Raw genomic sequence first — 20302 nt, forward strand, 5'->3', positions numbered from 1 at the left:
AGCTGGCTGGTCAGCTCACTTCCCCCAGCCCAGGTTCCCAGCTGCCCACTTGGAGCCGGCACCTCCTGGCATACAGAGATGGCAGGAGCACAGCGGGCCCCTCCCTCCAGAAGCCCCCAATCTGATGGACCCAGGAGCTTTGGCGTCAGACAGTCCCTAGTGCAGTCTTCCCTGGCCACTTTCTAGCTGTGTGACCTTGGGCAAGTTGTGTAGTCTCTCAGAGTGGCAGTTTTAAAACGCAGTGACCTGGGAGCAGTGACCTCTCCCTGCAGCCTTGTTATGGGGATTAAGGAGACTGCAGGTGCTCAATTAATGGCAGCTGTGGTCATAAGGGAGCTGGCTGTGCCAGGATCCTAGAGGCACAATGGAAAAAGTTCTCCCTGGGGTACCCCTGTGAATTCTGACAGGGCAATCCAGAGGGGCTTCAGAGAGGAGGTGGCATTTGAAGGCCTTGAAGAGTGAGTAGGCGTTTGCCAGGCTAAGGCAGTGGAGGGTGTACTGCCAGAAGGAAGAGCAAGAGCAGAGCTTCCAGGTGTGAAAGGCCCGTCACCCTGTGTGGCAGAAGCCTGGGGAGGGGGCGAGAGGCAGGGCGCCCTGTTTCTCTCAGCAGTGGGAGCCAGTTCTGGAGGAAAGGAGCCCCGGACTTGATGACAGAGTGGGCAGGTTTCACACAGACATCTCGGTCGTTGCAAACTCGCCTTCCGGACATGTTCATGTCTTAGAACTCCGGACAGTTCTCTAAGATCCTGGCTTGTTCTAGCTCTTTCTAAGCCAGGTCTCTCAGGCCGGCCCATCTTTGAATTTAAGGACCAGCCTGGGTTTTCTTTTAATTTGGAGTCTCAGGACTCCTGGAGCCCAGGTCCCACTCTTAGCTGGAAGCAGCAGAGTGGACGCGGGTCCCTGGCTTGGGGGAGGGCTCTTGGAGCAGCTTCTCCAGCCTGGGACCCGAGGTGACTGGAAGCTCCTGCAAGAGGGCAGGGTGGCCACTCCTCACAATCCACCCCTGACCGAGACAGCCGGACAGAGGGGTGGCAAAGGGCTCCGGGGGCAGGCTGCTTGGGGTCAACCCTGGCTCTGCCATTAACCAGCTGTGAGGCCTCAGGCAAGTTGCCTGCCCTCTCTGAGCCTCGGTTTCCTGGGGTAATAATAGTACCTAAGTCACAAGGGTGTGGTGAGGATTACCTGAGATACTTCTCACAGAGCAGTCAGCACTCAACTGAGCGAGGCTAACCTGATGCCCTTGGTATGTGGGCAAGACCGGAGGGAACTGGATGGCTGGGGTGTGAGGCCTGAAGACCAGCAAGGGCCCACCCACTCTTGCAAATGAGCCACCTGGGGCTGGACACCCTTCACACATGGCAGAGCTGCCAACACACCGTGGGCCCTTGGGCAAGTCATGGCCCCCACCCTGGGCCTCGGTTTTCCTATCTGTATGATGGGGGCTTAGGCACGCTCCCCTTGGGTCCCCGGCCGCTGTCAAGGGCTGTATTCTCTTGTTGCTTAGATTTTCTTGGATGGCTTCCATGTGGGTTGTGACTTGGGCAGTATCATCTCCCCATTGATTTTTCCAGAAAGGATGCTTTCTTCCCTTCTGTTCTGCAGTCAGCACGCAGGTGCCTAGCCTCCCCACTGCTCCCCCCACCCCCGTCAGCACACTTCACCTGGGCTGGGCTGGGGGGCCGAGAGGGGCCAGCAGGGTAGCGGCTCCCCAGAGGCCCCTTAAGGGTACGGGGATGCGCCAACAGCGTGTGACGTGCACATGTTCGGGGAGTGCCCGGGGAATGGGGTACACGGGGCTAGGGAGCCACATTCAGCCCATATGTGGCTGTGTGAGGCTGAGTTCTACAGAGGACCCGAGCGGTTCACTTACTCTCCCTCCTCTGCTCAGCACAAGCTTTGGAATCAGACCGCTCACCCCTTGTTCCCCTGTGTCTGTGCTAGGTGGTCTGCACTGGGGGATCACAGGCACCTTACTTCCCTGAGCCTGCTTGCTCAAGGGACAAGGGATTCCACCTCTCGGGGCACCTGAGGCCGGAATCATGGAAACAGCACTTAGCACAAGGTCACTGGTTAAGACCTTGTGTGGATGCAGCCCTCCACAGCGGGCAACGTTACTGTCCCCATTCTACAGATGGGAAAACTGAGGCTCCAAGAGCTTAAGGAGCCTGCTCAAGGTCGCATGGGCCTCTGCCCACCCTTTTTTTTTTTTTTGGTGAGGAAGACTAGCCCTGAGCTAATATCTGCTGTCAATCCTCCTCTTTTTGCTGAGGAACATTGGCTCTGGGCTAACATCTGTGCCCATTTTCCTCCACTTTATATGTGGGACAGCATGGCTTGATCAGCAGTGCGTAGGTCCACACCCAGGATCCGAACCTGTGAACTCTGGGCCACCAAAGTGGAGCCGCGAACTTAACCACTACACCACCGGGCCGGTACCCCCCACCCCCACCTTTGTTTTTTACATTCATCTGCTACCAAAAAGGAGCTGCAAAGGATTATAGGGCTGGGGGCCCACAGGAGGCAGGGCAGGGAAGGGAGCCCAGAGACCACTGGGGGAGACACGAACCCTGTGGGGAGGTAGTTACTGTGCCAGCTTGTCACTGCTTGCACACATGGGCTCTGTCGATCACAGGAATGACGGCCATCAGGGGTGCGGGGGAGGGGCGCCCCACGGGGTCGTGGCCCTTGAGGAAGGCACAGTTGTTGTTCCCTCTGCCCCGGAGGTTCCTGCCCACCTTCACTCAGCCGGGGTGTGGGGTGGCTTAAGGGCTCTGCCACTCACTGGCTAATTATTGACTGCTCTGAGCCTCAGTTTTCACACCTGTAAATGGAGATGATTCTACTCACCTCGTAGGCTTGTTGTGAGGATGACCTGAGTTAATGCAGGTAACTTGCTTAGCATGGAGCCCGGCACAGGTGAGAGCCGTAGGAACGTTCTCTACTGTTATCCTCTCACATCAGCCCAGCTGCCCCTCGAACACTCCGCGTGCACTGAGCACCTGCCTGTGCTGGCTCCAAGCCCCGGGAGCCCAGGATCCATCACGCAGCCCCCTCCCGTGCCCCGGGCCGAGCCGCCAGCCTCGGGGCCTGGGGCTGAGCGTGTGGATCCGTGTGCAGGGGGAACAGTCTTCGAGAATTGGTGTGTTGGCTCCCACTGCTGGCGTGACAGACATCCTGATGAAATATGTCACTTTAAGACATTTTTTAAAGAAATTTCTAGAAAGCTTTCTTAACCCCATGAGGGCCATAAGTAGCCTGAACTGTTGTCAGGTTCTGGTCTTGGCTTTGCCACGACTTGCCAGGGACCCTCCCTTTCCTGGGCCTCAGTTTCCTCATCTGTAAACGGGGCAGTAACCCTCCCCACCTCAGAGGGTTGACCCTCTCTGAGACTGCGCATGCGAAATGTGCTTTGTCAGCTCGAAAGCCCCTTACAGTTGGTGAGCGCTTTCGGTCCTGTTTCTGGTCATCCACGAGATGGACACGGGCGATGCCTGCATGGTGTCATGCTGGATGCGGCCCCTGGGTGTGGATATCAGTGGGATGCTGGCTCTTCTCTCCAGGGCGCCCAGAGTAGTGGCCTCACTAAAATCCTTGAATTTTGTGATTTCCAGAGAACGTGGAAGGCCCCTCAGGCAGCCTGGCCCCTTCCAGGGGAAATGCTGGTAAGTGTCTTGTCCTCTCTGTTAGTTCGTCCCACAAATGTTTTTGGAGCAGCTCCCGGTGCTGGGGATGATGTGGGAGGGCCAGAGGTCAGCCCTGCCCTGGAGAGCTCAGTCCAGGAGGAAGGATTTGAAAACTCCAGACCTGATGACCAGATGTCCGAGGTTCAGGGGTGGCTGGATGCAAAGCTGGTGGGCTTTTCACAAGACGCTCAGCCACAGGGCAGCTGGCAGGATGGTTTATAAATGAATATTGGCTTGTGTCCTCTGCTGGGACTCCTTCAGCAGCTCCCCTCTGCCCTTGGGATAAAGTCCCCAAGCCTTTTGTTGCGTGCACTGTCTTGCTCCAGCTGCATCTCAAGCTTTCTCATTTCACTTAAATTACACTGTCCTCCTTTCCCCTCCTGGAGATCTACTTGTGCCCTCCTGCCTCAGGGCCTTTGCTCATGCTGTGCCTGCTGCCTGAAGCTCTCTTCCTACCTCATCACATAGCTACTTCCTATCTGTTCTTCAGTCTCAGCTCAAATGTCCTGGATCCCCAAGACCCAAGGTCCCATTATGTACTCTCTGTGCACCTGCCATGCTTTCTTACTAATGTGTATCACGGCTGTTACCAAATGATTATGTGATGATTCACTTTCTCTCTAATGGCCCCATGGGACTGTAAGCTCCATGACAACAGGGACCCTTGGGCTCAATACCTGGCATATGATAAGGGCTCAATCAATGTTTGTTGAATGAATTTATGATGAGGATTAGGTAAGGTTTCGTGGAGGTGGTGGCATTTGAGTAGGACTTGAAAGAGGATATAATTTCAATCTGTAGGGAAGGGAAGAGGGAAGGGCTTCCTGCTTCGGGGAGCAAACAGGCATATGATGGGAACACAGCTTGTTTGGTTTGGCAAAGAGGCAGAATGGGACATGTGGGAGAAGGCTGGAGAGGTGAGCTGGGGCCAGACAAAGGCTTTGCGTTCCAGGTGGATGAGAACCGACTTGAATTCTGAAGCCCCTTGGGACCCATGGACAAGCTCTGAGCCAGGAGGAATAGGGTCAGAGCTGGCTCTGGGTAACTGTAATGAGTCTGCTGCAGATGGGGGGCCGGGAAAAGAGGCTGCGTCAAGAGGGCCGGTTGGGAGTTGGAGAATCCATCGACTCTGCTGCTTTCTGTTTCCCTGGAATCACACGTGAGCCTTGGCCGTTATCCTTGAGAGCTCCAGGGAGATGCAGGGCAGCGATAAGGAACCCCACTCACACAGTGTGGCTGCTTCCAGAAGACAATCGCCTTGGTGGCAGGGCAGCCATTCCCGAGTTACTAGAAGCAGAGACGGAGTGGAGGGACCATCGGTGTCCACATTTCTCAGTTTCTCTGATCAAGAAGGCAGCATACAGCTCCGCGACCCCACACGTGTCCTGGTGCCTTCTGAGTGGCACTGAGGGACCAGCCTGTGGCAGAAGATGAGCAGAAACATTTCTGTCAAAGCCCAGCAAACAAGACTCACCTCTGTGCCCCCATGGGGGGCAGCTGATGTGGTCAGAAGAGCCAGGATTCTCAAGAAGGACCTGGGGCCAAGTCCCAGATCTGTCACTTAGCAGCTGCGTGCCTTTGGGCATCCTGTTAGCAGCTCTGGGCTTCAGTTTGTTCCGCTGTGAAGTGGGGGCTGCCCAGGTGTTGTGAAGATCAAGTGCCAGGACACACCTGGAGCCCCAAGCACAGGGGACACAGGAGGCTCAGGAGGTAGTGGCCGTAGCACGGCCACGTTTTTCTCCACGGTTTGAATTCTTCGCAGGGAGCTTGGGTTTCAGGCTTAAAATGAAAAGCATGTCAACAAAACAGGAAGGAACAAAGTCTTTTCCCAGCATGCCTCAGCATGCAGCGCTGCCTTCCCGTGGAACCCGACAGTGATGGGGCTAAAAGTCTTGAGCTCTCAAGCAGAAATAATCCCAGTGGAAAGGAAGCTCGCTATTGTTATCTTGTGATAAAGCGATGCAGGGGCTCTGCAGTCCCACCTGCCTGGGTTCGGATTCCAACTCTGCCGGTTCCTAGCTGCTCTGTGCCCGGTTTCCTCATCTGCAAAATGAGGTAAGAACAGTACCCACCTCATAGGGCCGTTGGAAGGATTAAGTGAGTTAATGCAGGTAAAGTGCTTGGAACGTGCCTTTGTCAGTACTCTTGTGGGATCCTTTCGTCTCCACTTGCCCTCTTCATAGTGCTGTAAGTGACTCAGTGGGGGCTCTGGAGCCAGAAGGCAGAGTTCAAATCCCAGCTCTGCTGCTTGCTTGCTGTGTGACCTCCGGCAAGTCTCTTAACCTCTACGTGTGCATTTCCTGCTCTGTACAATGAAGATGACAGTCCCTGCCTCATAAGTTTGTGGGGAGGAATGAATGGGGTCACCCAGACAAGGGACCAAACTCCCTGGAGGTAGGCAGATCACTCAGCCTCTCCTCCCACCCATTCCAATTTCCAGATGAAGAAACTGAGGCTCAGAGCCATTGGATGATTTGCTGAAGGACACACATTGGTGAGACCAGGGGCGGGGGTGCCGAGCGGGCTGAGGGGTGATCCCCCGTGCGGCCAGGCTGCAGGGCCTCCGGTCGCTCAGCTGTGTCTCCTCCGGCTTCTCTCTGCTCACCTGATGCACAGCAGCTGCTGCCTGTTGGGCAGGCCTGGGTCTTCTAAGCATGGGGTCTGAGGGTCCAGTGCCTGCCACCTGCCCAGGCTCCAGGGCTTTCACGTGTTCCTTGTGGGGAGAGGCTGGTGCCGGCCCTGCTTCCTCTCACGTCTCCTTCCCTGTCCACCTGCAGGCTTGGGGACCCACCAGCTGTCTGCGTCCATCTATCTTTCCATTGTTTACTGAGTGCTGGGGAGCTTGGTGGTTAAGACTGCAACCTCCGAGGACCTGGGTTCAAATCCCAGCTTGGCCTCTTCTCAGCTGTGTAACTTGGGACAAGTTATTTAAACTCACTGGGCCTCAGTGGCCCCATCTGTAAAGTGGGGTGATAACAGTACCAACCTCATCAGCTTGTTGCAGACACAGTGCCTGTTCACAGTAACTTGGATTCCTCTGGCTGTATCATCATTGTTAACATTATCATCTTTATGGACATGGCTGCCCTGCACAGGATGCCAGAGACCCGAGGGAAGCAGAGGTGTCTCTGCCCTGCAAATGCTCACAGTCCCTTGGGAGAGTTGGACACAGTCACAAATAGCCCAGTGTGACCAGTGGGAGCTGTGGAGAGAGCCACAACTTCAATCCTGGAGGAATGGGGTGGCGGGCAGAGTTGAGGGGCTGGCCTCCTGAGCAGAGGTCACTGTGAGGCCCTGTGAAACAAATTCCTGCCGAGCGTGTCACAGGTACAAGGCCCTGCGGGATCCCACCCTTGCCTCCCTCTGCAGTGTCATCTCTCAGTCCCCTAGCCCTGCACGGGGCACACGGCAGGTGGCTGTCCCTGCACTGCTAAGTCTTGGTGTTCCCTGGTTCTCTATTTGAAGCCGCCTCCACCCCTTTACTCTTAGAGCCTGCCCTGATCTGACCCCAGAAAGAATTACTCTGAGCCCCTGTGATCCCTCCATCAGAGCTTGCAGCCTGGCACACAGCAGGTGCTCCGTGTGGAATGAAGGTGTGCCCACAAAGGATCTGGCCCCCCCTGCTGTTTGCACTCTTGGCATCCATCTGCTTCTCGTGGGGAAAGTGCCTGGTTTGGGACAGGTTCCGCAGGATGCTGTGGGGGGTTCCCCACTCTTAACCAGAGGCTTTTGGAAGTTGTCTCCTGGAGTACCGTGAGCAGGAATACCAGGCCTCCCTCTTGGTGTGCTGGAGTTAGCAGGAGGCCCCCCCCCCCGAGAGGAAGGAGAGCTGGGGCCCCTTGAAGGATAAAGGTGAGGGCTGTACGTGTGCCCGAGAGAGCTGGAGAGTGAGAGGAAGGATGTCCGCCTGCCGCTGAAGGCACTGGCTCACTTCGCACAAGTCACCGATCTGCCGAGCAGGGCCAGTCTCCTCAATCAATCCGCGCTGACAGATGGTAGCGGAATCAGTGACCTAGAGGCAGAAGGCTCCATTTGTAATCCCGGAGTGGCCCAGGCGCCTAGGGGAGCGCAGAGGAGTTTGTAATAAAGGGAGTGACACAGGGTTTCCAAAAGCCATCTCTGAGCTGGAGGAGGAGGGAGAGGATTAATTTTGCTTCTGGAATTGAAACCACTGATTCAGTTCAATAAGTATTTTTCGAGTGGACTGGGTTAGGAGAGAGGGAAAAAACCCAACTAATCTACTGTCCTTTCCTTAAGGTGTGGTAGGAAAAACAGGATCCACGCAGATAAGACAATGAGAGAACAATAGAAGACGCTAATGTGATCCAGGAGGAGGGGCTCCCAGTTGCTGAGCCCCCGCCACTGTGGGATCTTAGGCAGTGACTTAGCCTCTCTGAGTCTCAGTCTGCTGTGTCAGATTGTGTCCACATCACAGAATTGCAGCTATTGTTAATAGGTGCCTGGTACTCTACTGAATTCTTTATGCAGAGCTCTTTAGATTCCCATAACACCTTATGAATGGGGTCATATTATCCCCATTTTACAGCTGAGGAAACCAAGGTTCACAGAAGTGAAGTGACTTCTCCAAGGCTATACAGCACAAGAGTAACCCAAATCTGTCTGTTAGCCATGACACCCACACACATTCTTTTTAATGGTACCGAAAGGGAAAGGGGTGAAGAGGTCCAGGGGTGGAGAGCTCTAGGCTGGCCTGGCCCTAGGACTGGGGAAGTTGCCAGGTGGAGGTCAGTTGGGCAATGATCCGGCCGGGTCCGAAGGGGTGGGGAGAGGGTCAGTCTGAGGACAAGAGGTAGGAGCAAACAGGAGCCTGGACTCCAGTCATCTGTCTGCGTTCTTTCCCTTCCCAGTGGGGCTCTGCACAGCTTGTCACCATCCCTTTCATGTTCCAGTCCCCCAGTCTAAGGCCCGAGTGAACTGAGGAAGAAGGGAAAGAAAGGGAAGAATGATGGGGCAGAAGGCTACAAGGAAAAGGGCTTCCTTTTTCTTCATGAATTCTCCCAAGAAATTGGGGGTGCCTCCAACACCCTGTGTTCAGGAAGCTCCCCTGCATCCTCCCACGTTTGTCCAGAAAACAAGGGTCTGTGCTGAGTCCCTCCACCTTTCCTTCTGCAGCCCTGGTGCAGAAGCCAGCACTGGTCTTTTCAAGTCTTGGTGCCAAAGAATTTGAAAATGAAACTCACAGAACAATGGGAACAGCCAGAGGGCAGGGCCTGGCGGCCTGCTCAGCTCTGCGCGGGAAGAGCCCGGCACCCCACCTGGCATGCGGGAAGTGTTTGGGAATCAAGTCTCTAAGAATAGCCCTGACCCACATTGGAGAGGGCCCCCAATTTGTGAGATTGGACAGAAGCCAGGAGAAATCACGGCCTTCCCCAACCACAGCCTCCCTTAGGTGCAGAACCAGCTCAGGCCCTGCCTCGGATCCCTTTGTTGGGGGCGGGTGTTGCCATAGCCAGGACCCTCCTTGGGTGGCCCCAGGCAAGGCAAAGCATTAATGTCTCAGGCTAGGTGGGGTGAGGTGAAAGGGCAGAGCCAGGCTCTGGGGAGCTGTGTACCTCAAATATACTGAAATCTGGACCCCAGGCCACACCTGGTTCCTATCAGTCTCCACCTGCTGCCTGAAGTGCTCTTGCAACTCTAATTCACTTTCAAGTTGGGTTGCTTCAGGAAAGGAAGCCACATACTCCCCTAACATCTAGGGCAGATGGGGGCCTAATTTAGAATCAGCAATTTTAGCCAGCATTAGGGACATCTAGTCCAAACTCTCCTCCTTCCTACTGTACTGAAGGGAAGCAGGCCTAGAGTGGGGAGAGAATTTGGCCAGGTCACTGGGTGGCTTAGAGGCAGGATCACAAACACCCCAAACACATCCCACCCTCACTGGCTTTCTCACTTTTGGTAGCAGTGGGTCACGCGGCACAAACATCTCAGCGGTGGTTCTACAACTGAGATTTTCTTTAAAAAACAAAAAGCATCAAGCCATTCCTTTGCTCCATAAAACGTACATAAGGTTTGCAAAGGAAGACTGGGAACTGGCCTGAGGCCTTGGCACTGCAAATCCACCTTATCTCCAAATTAATTCTGGACCCTGGGTCCAGCTAGCCAGGCGATGCAGATTTTTAATGCCTCCGCAGGCAAAGGCAACTGGCATTTGGTGAGCATCTATTTCACAGGTGAGGTTGGTGGGCCTCCCCGCGCCTCGCTTTTATTGCGGAGGAAACTGAGGCTAGAGAGGGCCCAAGTCATTCATCCAAGGACACGCGGCGCCAAGGGGCCGAGGCGGCAGGGGAACCAGGCCTGCCGGGCCCAGAGGGCACTTGGCGGGCTGGAGCCGCCCCCGTGCCCTGCCCCACGAAGCAAGTTACCGAGAGGAGGCCGGGCCTTCGCCCGAGGGCTGCCCGGGCTGCCAGAGGCGCGATTCTGGCTTTGGAGGCTCCAGGGAACTCCAGAAATCCCAGGGAGAGATTCCGGGCCACCAACTCCCCAGAAAGTTGGCTCGCGGCCACTCCCAGGACGGCCCGGCCAAGATGGCACTGGGCTAGCAGCGGGACACGCGCGCTGCGCCCCGCGGCCGCCGAGGGGACCCCGCGCGACCCCGGCCGCCGGGCGGGGGTCTCCGCGGCCCCGGCCCGGCGCGCGCAGGCCTCGGCGCGCCGCACGCGGGTGGGCACGCGCGCGCCCGCCGGCCCCGCCCCCGCCGCCCCGCCCCCGCCGCGCGCACCGCCCGCCGCGCGCCCTCCCGCCCGCCCGCGCGCCGCGGCCCGGAGCCTCCCCATTGGCCGCGCGCCGTCACCTGACGCTCTGTTATTTCCTGTGTGTTGGGAGAATGGAGAGAAAAACCCCGAGCCGAGCCGCTTTCGGCCCCTGCGAGGCGGCTGCGGCCTCCGCCGGGGGAGCCCGCCCTGAGGCGCGCCCGACCGGGGAGCGAGCGCGCGGGCCGGAGCGAGCCTCGAGGGGCCGCGGCCCCGGCCCGCCCCGCCGCCGGCCCGGGCGCCCGAGCTGGAGGCGGCGGAGGCTCCCCCGCCCCCACCCCGCGCAGCGCCGCCCGCCGCCGCCGCTCCCTCCCCTCCCGCCCCCGGCCGAGGCCGCGGGACCGGGCGGGGGGCTCGCGCAGGTAACCGCCGCCGGCCGGAGGGGGAACGGCGGGGTCAGGGCCGGGGGCTGCCGCCGGGCCGGGTGTCTGGGCTGGGGGCAGAGGTCCTGGCCCGGCCCGACCTGGGAGTGTGGCGCCCCCGACTCTGAGGCTGGGGCTCGGGGTGCTGAGCGGAATGGCCTGCCCGGCCCGCGCCGGGGGCGCAGAGAGGCGCGGCCTGGCCCGGCAAGGGGCTGCTGAGGGGCAGGGGCCCGGCCTGGCAGCGGGGCGTTGAGGGGTCTCGGACCGGCCTGGGAGTCCGGCTGGGCTTGGGCGCTGGGGGAGGTACCTGCTCGTCGTGGCCTCGGGTGCAAGGGCGGCGGGTGTGAGCGGGCGGCGCCCGGGGGTCGGCGGGGTCAGCGCCTCCGGCCCCTGGCAGCCCCGGGGGTCCGGCGGCGCCGGCCTCTTCGCTGCGGGCAGGGGGTGAGGCCGGCGGGAGCAGGGCCGGGCTCGGGGCGAGGAGGGGCCGGGGGGGCGAGCGAGAGCGGCGCCGGTGCGCCCGGGAGTCGGAGCGCGCCCCTGCCGCGGGAGGGACGGGGCCCGGGATGGCCATGTGAACACCTGAGGCCATGTGGACGCGGCTGCCGCTCGCCGCGGGGGTGCGGAGGGCAGGTCCCGGCTGGCGGGGCGCGAGGTCCCGGCGCGGGGGGCGGGGAGCGGAGCGCAGGACACACTTCCTGCGTGGGGCCTCCTTCCCTCCCCCCGCGGTGAGCGGGGCGGAGTGTGCGATCCCGGGGTCCCCGGGTGCGAGCGAACGCTCGTTTCGGCGCCCGAGGCTCTAAGCGTCTCATCCCTCTTTTGGGGGGAAAGTGTTGGTTCCAGGAGAGTGGCCGACCCGGCCCAGCCCGCGCTGGCAGCGGCGGGAGGTGGAATGTCTCCTGTGTGCCGGGATGGGAGTGGAATTTAGTGAGTTGGGGGGGGCGGTGCCGTGGAGCGGCCGCCTCCTGGGCCTGTGGGTGGGGATTATTGTCTGTTTTTGTGGTTGTGGATACTAGCACCGTCTGCTTGTCTGTGTGCAACCTTTTAGTTTGTCCTTAGGGGACGGATCAAAATTAGGATTCTCCCCCCCCTTCCTCTTTGCTTTTTTTTTTTTTCCCCTCGAAGATTAGATGACTCTGGTAACTGCTGTAAAATGGATGGAATTTTCGAGCTATTATCTAACAGGCAGATCTTTGAATGATAATTGGAGCCTTATGTTAACAGCCTTAGTGAAGAGTTTTTATAAAACATCTTACATGGGGTGGCGGCTCGGCGTTGCGGGAAACTGCGCTGAGGTCCGACCTGGGAGACCAGAAATCTGCTGCAAGCTGTGCCACCAACTACACTGTAGCCCTGGCCACGTTACCTACCCTCTCAGGGCGCCAGTTTCCTCGTCTGTTAAATGAAGACTTCCAGGTCAGGCATTACAGGGGTTTTGGGTAGTTTGTTTTGTTTTTGTCTCTCCCATTTTCTGCTTTTGTTTTAGCCTGTAGGGCATCTTCCTGAGAAATGCAGGCTGTACCTTACCTGGCTTATAAAAGCTTATCTCCCTTTTTGGTTTCCAGCCTCTTCCTTCTCCAACAGAGCACAAAACTTGGTCAAGGCACAGTTTTTCCTTAAATCCCAGATGCTGTTCTGTGCTTCTCCGAAAGTGTTATGGTCTAGCCTATAGCCTATGCTGAATGTACCTTGTTTTTTTTTTTTTTTTTGGTCTTTGTGCGAGAAGAAGTTACCAGGAAAAGATTTCGGAGAACGTTTAACTACTTGGAACTGTGGGTAACATAAGCGTGTTTGGGTCTGTGTGTTGGTTGGCTCTGCAGAGTTGGAAGATCTTTCTCTGCAGGGGATTGTGGAGGGATCTTACTTAAAGTTCTTTCAAGGGGTATTTGGCATTTGGCTAACTTGTGAAATTTCCAGCTTCAGTATTCTCAGAGTAGGGATAAAGTGGAATTCCATAATGTCTCCTGTGGAATGGTATGCTGGTGGAATTAACCGTCACCTCAGGGTGCACTAATTATTTGCATCCCCAATTTATTCCTTAATGCTTCCTCTCAGATGCTGAAGAACCCCAATTAGTTTCACTGATTTTATGGTGTGCGAGGGCCTTAGGCTGTGCTTTAGCCTGGTTATACCTTCTAGACCAGCCTCAGAAGTTGGTCCCGTTTGTCTTAAATTTTTAGAACTGTTATGCTTGCAGGAAGTGTGTGTAACGTGGTGTAATATGTCCTTCTTAGGTCACTTTTTAATTCAGTCTGTACAGTATCAGAAAGGCTCCTAGCATTGGGAGGTGTGCTCATAATGTTGACTTTGGAGATGGATTGGTAGGATTTTTCTTGTATGTTAACATCAGGCCTATCATATAGGTAGAAACTTTTATATAGCTACCCAGATTATTTGGAGTTTCTCAAAACAAGCAATTTCTTCTATGTTGGTATTTGAATGATGGCCTTGTGTTTAGCATGGGATTTTAAAAACTCTAGTTACTTAAATTGTAAGCAGTTATCACACTCACATGTATTTACATTTATGTTATAACTTAGCAGGAAAAAGTTACTGTAAAGCTCTTCGTCTACACGTACATGAGAGAAGCTTGTCAAGGTGGTGAGATATCAGGAGTCATGGGTTTTAGGTTCTATAACCTTTTAGTAGTATACTTTTTTTTTTTTTAAGCTTCATAAAATGGAAAGGAGTGGAGTTGAAATAACATCTGTTTAGACCAAGAAATTCGAGTTGCACTTCGTCTGATGAGTTCAACCTTGTTTTCGTATAGATAGGAAAAGTTGCTAACGTTTGTTTAAAAGAAAAAGCCAAATTCAGTATACTAGATTCTATCCAAGATTTTTAGCTTGTTTTTTCCAAGTCCACCCAACAGACCTGAGAGGTAGATTGTGTTTCCTTTTCCTGAGAGGTCCTAGAGCTAGTGAGGGGCAGGGCTGGGATGTGACGGTCCTGCCCGTGGCTCCAGAGCCTTCACTAGGTCCGTCCCAGCTCTCTCCCTGCTGAGGGCACACATCAGCTAGTGGTGGATTGGCCTTGGAATCCTTATTTCCTGCTCTGCCCCCTTTCCTGTTTTTTTTTTTTTTTTAAAAACTTATAGTGAACTTGAAATCTGGACTCAGGCAAAATACTGGAAAGCATGATTATTTTGATGGTGCCGTGTGGTTTAGTGACCCCTGGGAGTTTTCTAAACTTGCACTTTCCCCAAACCTGGCCAGTTTTGCCAGTGCACTTGAGATTTCATCTAAAAGTTTCTCTTTCGTACCCAATTCTGCCATTCTGTCTTGAGCTGAAAATTTCTTATATCAGCTCAGAGTGATACAGCGTGTAAGGGGCTGTGTCTCTTCTGTCTGTGTTACTGGTTTACAGGGCACAGAATCACGTCTGTGACTGCTCTCAGTTTGACCAGATGGGACTCAGAAGATCCATTTATGAAGGACGGTCCTTCCACAGTATGCCTCAAGCACTCTTCCTCGTGGGGGCTTGTGTTCACAGCACCTTAGTGCTCGTTAGCTTTGCCTGGGGCTGCTGACTCTGCGGCTTTCATTTTCTTTTTGTGGAGGTAAAAGTAACAAAATAAAGCAAAACAATAAAACCTTATTTATATTGAAGTAAAACTGTACGTCAGAGTTACACATTTGAAATATAATGAAATCAAGGCTTTCACAGAGCATAATTTGGTCACATTGTACTTAGACTGGATAGTTTTTTTTTTGTTTTTTTTTTTTTATTGATGTTTTAATGGTTTCTAACATTGTGAAATTTTGGGTAGTACACTTTTGTTTGTCCATCACCATATATATGACTCCCTTCACCCCTTGTGCCCACCCCCCACCCCCCTAGACTGGATAGTTTTTTCATTAGTAGTTAGGCCGTTGAAAGTCCTCCTGAGATCTGTGGTACGTGCAGTATGGGTGAAAGGTTTTCATGACAACAAACACAGTCAGTACTTTCTGCGTTAGAGGTGTGTTTGCTTTGTAGGTAATGCGCACGACCCAGCGGGAAGATGAACTGTAAAGTGACTTATTGGTATATCTGTGGCTTGTTATCTGATGCTTCGTTGTGAGGAAGTTGAGAAAGAGAAAACATTAGCTCAGGTGTACTGGCGAGCTTCTCTGTGTGTTTGTTCTGATTTTCATTACCAAGTGTTTATAGGCGCTGTTCTAAGCATGGGCGGTGCAGTGGTGGGCAAGAGAGAGAAAGAGCTACTCTGGAGGCAGACTGTAAACAGTAAGCAAATAAGAATGTCAGATGGTGATAATAGTTATGAAGAGAATAAAAAGATAATATGACAGTGACTCGGGGTGCTGCTTCAGGGTGGTCATGAAGATGTTCCCTCTTCTGAAGCCTTTCCTGCCAGCAGGGCAGTCAAACTTGATCTGTAGGATGGATGAAAATGACATTAAACAAAGTAAATAATTTGCTTTGGCCTGAGCATCTTGAGAAGTTAATCCAAGGAATAGAAGTGGGTTGGTTGAAGTCTTCCCTCTGTTTATATCTTTATGCTTTGTGAATGGGGACCTGGCTCAAGAGAGCTTAAGAGAGGGATCATTAGTGGTACCTTGTAAAGGACAAGGAACAGGAATGTTTTCTGTTTTTTTTTTAATCATTCTGATAAAATATGTAGAGATGTGTTATAATATTGGTGAGTGCTGGCATTATTAGAAATATCCTTTAGTTGTGTTTATATTTCTTTGTCAGGGAGTTGGATTGGGGTGTTATAATCATCATACTTTGTTAAAGCTTCAAATGAAGCCAGCAAATATTAGTGACATCTGTATGCTGGGTACTTTGCTAGGTATTGCTTCACATGGAGGATCCAGATGACTGAGTGGAACTTGGGTCGGGGCCGTTGAGAGAGGCAAGGCTGGCTCAGAGCAGGGGCTCTGGCAGGGGAGGGAACAGTGCAGGTCAGACAGGCTTTGTTAACCGTAGCCCGGAGGGGTCATCCTCTCAGCCTTTCCCAGGCAGCCAGCTGGCATCCTGCATACCTTCACCCACCCTCTCTGTGCTGATTATGGAATTATATAGAGGGCTGAAGGAAACCTAAGAGATTCTCTGGGCTAGCCCTTTGGCTTTACAACTCAGGAAAGAAGCTGAGAAGGTGGTGACTTGACCACACTTGTGCAGCTGTACCCTGACAGAGTCAAGGCCAGGACCCTGTTCTTTGCCAGGTGGGCTAGTGTTCTTTCCACTGTAGCCCATGCTCTCAGCAGAGGGTTGGTAGTTCACAGTTGATCCTGAGTGGAAGAGGAAGGGACGCCTCTGGGTGCTAATGTCCTCACTTAGGAAAAAGCCCATGTAGTTCCAGTCTTAAGAGGTCAGGGAAAGGACAGCAATCTTGAAAGCAGAGCGTGGACAAAGAGAATTGTACCACTCTTACTTTTCACAAGATGTGTAGTGTTGGTTTCTTAGGCCCCCTGAGACATAATCTCATCCTGCTTATGTCTTGGTCCAGAATGGATGACATGGAGAAGCTCTTTGCCACGTTCAGCATTAGTTGTGAAGTTAGAATAAAGCCCTTTTTGATGTAGGGGGAAATTTCTGATGTGTGGCTGAAATTGACTTCTAGAATTCAAAAAGAGTTAAGGCCCTAGCTGTCCCAAGTTTTTTCTCCTCCAGTCCTCAGTTTCAGGGAAGATTTCCCTTCTACATTGAGAAGTGCCCTCAGTATGAAGCATTACTTTGGGAGCCTGGAGATCATTCACTATACCTGACAAGAGTAGGGATTCTTGAGGAGCAGGGCTACTCCCCTGGACATTTTCCTAACCTAGCGCTCAGGTGGACCAGTTGCCTGGGGGCAGATTTTGTGTTCCTTTGCCAGTCAAGTGGGAGGGCACTCTTGCTGTAGAAAGTCCATGTGACGGGCGCTTTACGGAGGCAGCAGAGCATGTGATGAAGGAGGATGTGTGGCCTCAGTCTGGCTCCATCACTTATTAGCAGTGGCCTTGGGCATTTTGCCTGAGCCGCAGTTTCCTCATCTGTAAAATGGAGATATACCTCTCTCAGGGCCGTTGGGAAAAGGCACTAAAATAGGAAAATTATAAAGTAGAGTCACCACCTGTAGGTGACGCTCAGTGAATGGTAGTTGTCCACTAAGCAGACATTCCAGATCATGCTGTTATGTACCAAGACCCTGGACTGAAGCAGGCCTGGTTCCTGCCGATCCTGTTGATTTTACGCCCTCAAATATCTGCCCCGTAGAAGGGCAGTTAAACTGGGGTATCAGAAGTGCTCTGATGCGGAAGTACAAGGTGCTGTACCAAGACGTGTAACCCTGACTGGAAAGGTCACAGGAGGCTTCTCAGAGGAGGACCTTTCACTTCCTCATCCACCGACTTGTCTCTCCACTTTCTCGTCCCATCTCTGTGGCTCGTTTCTCCCCTTCTCCTGCTTGACGTTGGCCTTACCTGGACCGTCTCATTTCAGTGTACTCTCTCCCTGGGTACTCTTGGATATCCCCAGGCTTTCATGATTGTCCATAATGTGACAGTGTCTACATTGTCCCTCAGTGTGACGACCCCCACGTTGGTATCTTCATCCAGACCTCCTCCAGTTCCTCCAGCTCCTGCTTCACACTGCTGGTCTGATATCTCACCGGTAACTTGGGTTCACAAGTCCAAAACTGAATGCATATTCCTTGAAAACTCTCTCCTCCGTTTGTCACCTTCTCCATAAGTGGCTTTATCATCCATCCAGTTTCTCAAATCAGATTCTTCCTCTTCTCTCACCACCCTCCACGTTTAATCCATCACCAAGTTACTGTCAGTGCTGTTTCTGTAATATGACTTGAATCTGTCTGCTCTGGTGCCACTACCCTCTGAGCTGCCCTCATCTCCTACCTGGAACACTATAATTACCTCTTAACACGGCCTCCCTGTTTCTACTCCAGGCTGCCTCCGTTCCTCTGTTTGCCCAGAGCAGCCAAGTGTCACCTGTCTCTCCTCAACTTAAAAATTTTTTTAAAGATCTTATTTATTTATTTTTTCCCCCCAAAGCCCCAGTAGATAGTTGTATGTCATAGCTGCACATCCTTCTAGTTGCTGTATGTGGGACTCAGCCTCAGGATGGACAGAGAAGTGTTGCCTCGGTGCGCGCCCGGGATCCGAACCCGGGCCACCAGCATCGGAGTGCGCGCACTTAACCACCAAGCCACGGGGCCGGCCCCTCAACTTAAAAATTTTTAATGGTTTCTCACAGCAGTTAGAAGAAACTCCCACCTCCTTCCCCTGTCTCACACGGCTGTGAGTACCCTGGCCCCTGCCTGCCTCTTCCACTGCCTCTCCTGCTGCTTCTGCTTGCCGTCCTCCAGCCACATGTACTTTCTCTCAGTCCCCTGAAGGCACCAAGCTTTCCACCTCAGGGACTTCTGTACATGCTGCTTCCTCTGCCCAGAACACTCTGGCCAGCCCAGCCTTTTCTCATCCTTCAGGATGTTTGTTGAATGAATAAGTAGCGTGAGACAGGCAGCAAAGGGGATGGGGTGAGGAGGAAGAACGTGCTTGGAGGATATCTACAAAGGTCTGAAAAGAAGAGATATTGAAAAAAATATGTTTGAAGAGTTGAAAGAATGTGATTTTGGTTGTGGCACAGGTGGAGTTATTCAAGCAAAACACCTAGGAGTCAGGCAGCCAGAACTCAGCTGCACTGCTGATAAGAGTGTAAAATGATGCCACCACTTTGGAAAACTGTTTGGAAGTTTCTTAGAAAGTTAAACATCTGTCAGCCCTGTGACCCAGCAGTTCCATTTCTAGGTGTTTAACCAAGAGAGATGAAAATATATGTCCACAAATAAGCCTTTGCAAGAATGTTCATAGCAACTTTATTCATGGTAGCCAAAAACTGGAAACAGTCCAGATGTCCGTCAGCTGGAGAATGGATAAACAAACTGGGGTGTCCATACAGTGCAAGACCACTCGGCAATGAAAATTAAATGTACAGTGATACAGGTAATAAGGGTGAATCTCACGCATATGCTGAGTGAAAAGCCAGAAACAAGAGCATAATGGATGATCCCCTTTATAAGACATTCTAGAATAGGCAAAACTGTCTGTGATACTAGAAATCAGATCATGGTTGGGTAGAAGGCGATTGACTGGGAGGAGACATGAGAGAACTTTCTAGAGTGATGGAAGTGTTCTGAGTCTTTATAGGCATTCATCAAATCTATTTGAATCATATACTGTATGTAATTTTGCCCTCCTCCCAAACCATTTTTTCCACTTATGAGCTAAAGTGATCTTTAAAAATTCAAATGGGATTATGTCAGTTGTCTCCCCACAACTCTCCAGTAGCTTTCCACTGCTTTGCTGGTGGCCAACCAGGGCCTGTCTGACCCCTGCCTCCCTCGGAGCCTATCTGACCTGGCCTCCTTGCTCCCTAAGTCCCAGCCTTGTTGACCTTCGCCCTGTTCCTTGAACACCTCCGAGGGCATTTCTGCCTTAGGACCTTTACACTTGGCTCCCCCGGCTGCCTGGAGCACTCCACCCCCCAAACCTGGGTGAGTCTCGTTTCTGTTTGTCATTCAGGTTCAGCTGAAACGTCCCCTTCTCTGCGAGGTTTTCTCTGGCTCTCCCTGTCTGAGGTAGCGCCCCGTCACATCTCACACTGCTGTATTTTATTCTTATCTTGTATCACCACCTGAAATGATCTTCTCCTTTTGTTTGTCTCCGCCCTCTAGGGTTAAGCTTGGCTTGTTCACTGCTGCGTACTTAATGTCTGCAGCATAGTGGGCCAGTGTTGACTAAGTGAAGGTCTTGAGGGTGGTGGTGATGGGGCAAGAACTGTTTAGAAGGTAGACTTGTGAGAGAGGAGGAGGAGCCAAGGAGAGTCAAGACTTCTGGCTTGGAAACTAGGTGATGGTGGTGCCATTCATTGAAGTAGAACACAATGGAGAAAGAGGAGATCGGGGTGGGGTATGAAGTGATGAATTTTGCTTTGGACTTAAGTTTGAGATGCTTGTAAAATCTGACGTTTAGGAGAAGGAACTGAGCTGTAGGCTAAGACTTGGAGGTTAGCATATGTGTTCCAGCCTAGGAGGAGATGAGACTGCTCTCAGGGGTAAACAAGGAATGTAAGTGTAGAGAAGTTGGTTGCTTCCTTTTCTCCTGCTTGAGTGATTGGCATCTCCTGCCAGTAACAGAGACTTTACAGAGTCAGCTTCTAGAAAGTTTTGTAGCTTTAGACATTCCCCCACCCCCAGTTATGTTATTGTTGCTAATAATGACAGGTGCTGAGAGGGTGAGGACAAAACTCTGAGGAATGTGAACATTTCAGGGAGCAGGGTGGTGTTTAAAGAGTAGAGAGGATACCACCAAACAGGTTAGGAGGAAAACCCAGAGAGCATGGCATGAGGAAAGGAAGAAAGTGTTTCAAATCAGAGGCAGCTGCCAAGATTACTGAGAAGTGTCAGTTGGGAGGGGAGGGGGTAAGTAAAGCCGGATTGTCGTGTGTTGATGAGAAAGTGAGGTGAGGAATAGAGACAATAAGTTTG

The 20302-nt window shown here is 53.0% G+C and overlaps 1 protein-coding gene across 6 annotated transcripts in view; it reads left to right on the forward strand.

Annotated features, from left to right (window-relative positions):
* Positions 1-3611: 3611 nt before the first annotated feature.
* The window catches only part of TCF20 (transcription factor 20), a 106216-nt gene continuing 89525 nt past the window's right edge, over positions 3612-20302 (forward strand). For 2 of the 6 annotated variants that reach the window (XM_087448810.1, XM_087448811.1), the window contains exon 1: positions 10554-10815. Coding sequence is in view for 1 of the 6 variants with exons in the window: in XM_087448814.1 (XP_087304940.1) it covers positions 3657-3662 (6 nt within the window). In the remaining 5 variants the exon portion in view is untranslated. Of the gene's footprint in view, positions 3663-10552; positions 10816-12072; positions 12229-20302 lie in introns of those variants that run through there. The other 4 variants (XM_087448814.1, XM_087448813.1, XM_087448812.1 and 1 more) reach the window with 4 other exon arrangements.

This window comes from Ceratotherium simum, chromosome 25 (assembly GCF_057802395.1).
Source record: "Ceratotherium simum simum isolate JZ-2026a chromosome 25, ASM5780239v1, whole genome shotgun sequence".
NCBI classification, from domain to species: Eukaryota; Metazoa; Chordata; class Mammalia; order Perissodactyla; family Rhinocerotidae; genus Ceratotherium; species Ceratotherium simum.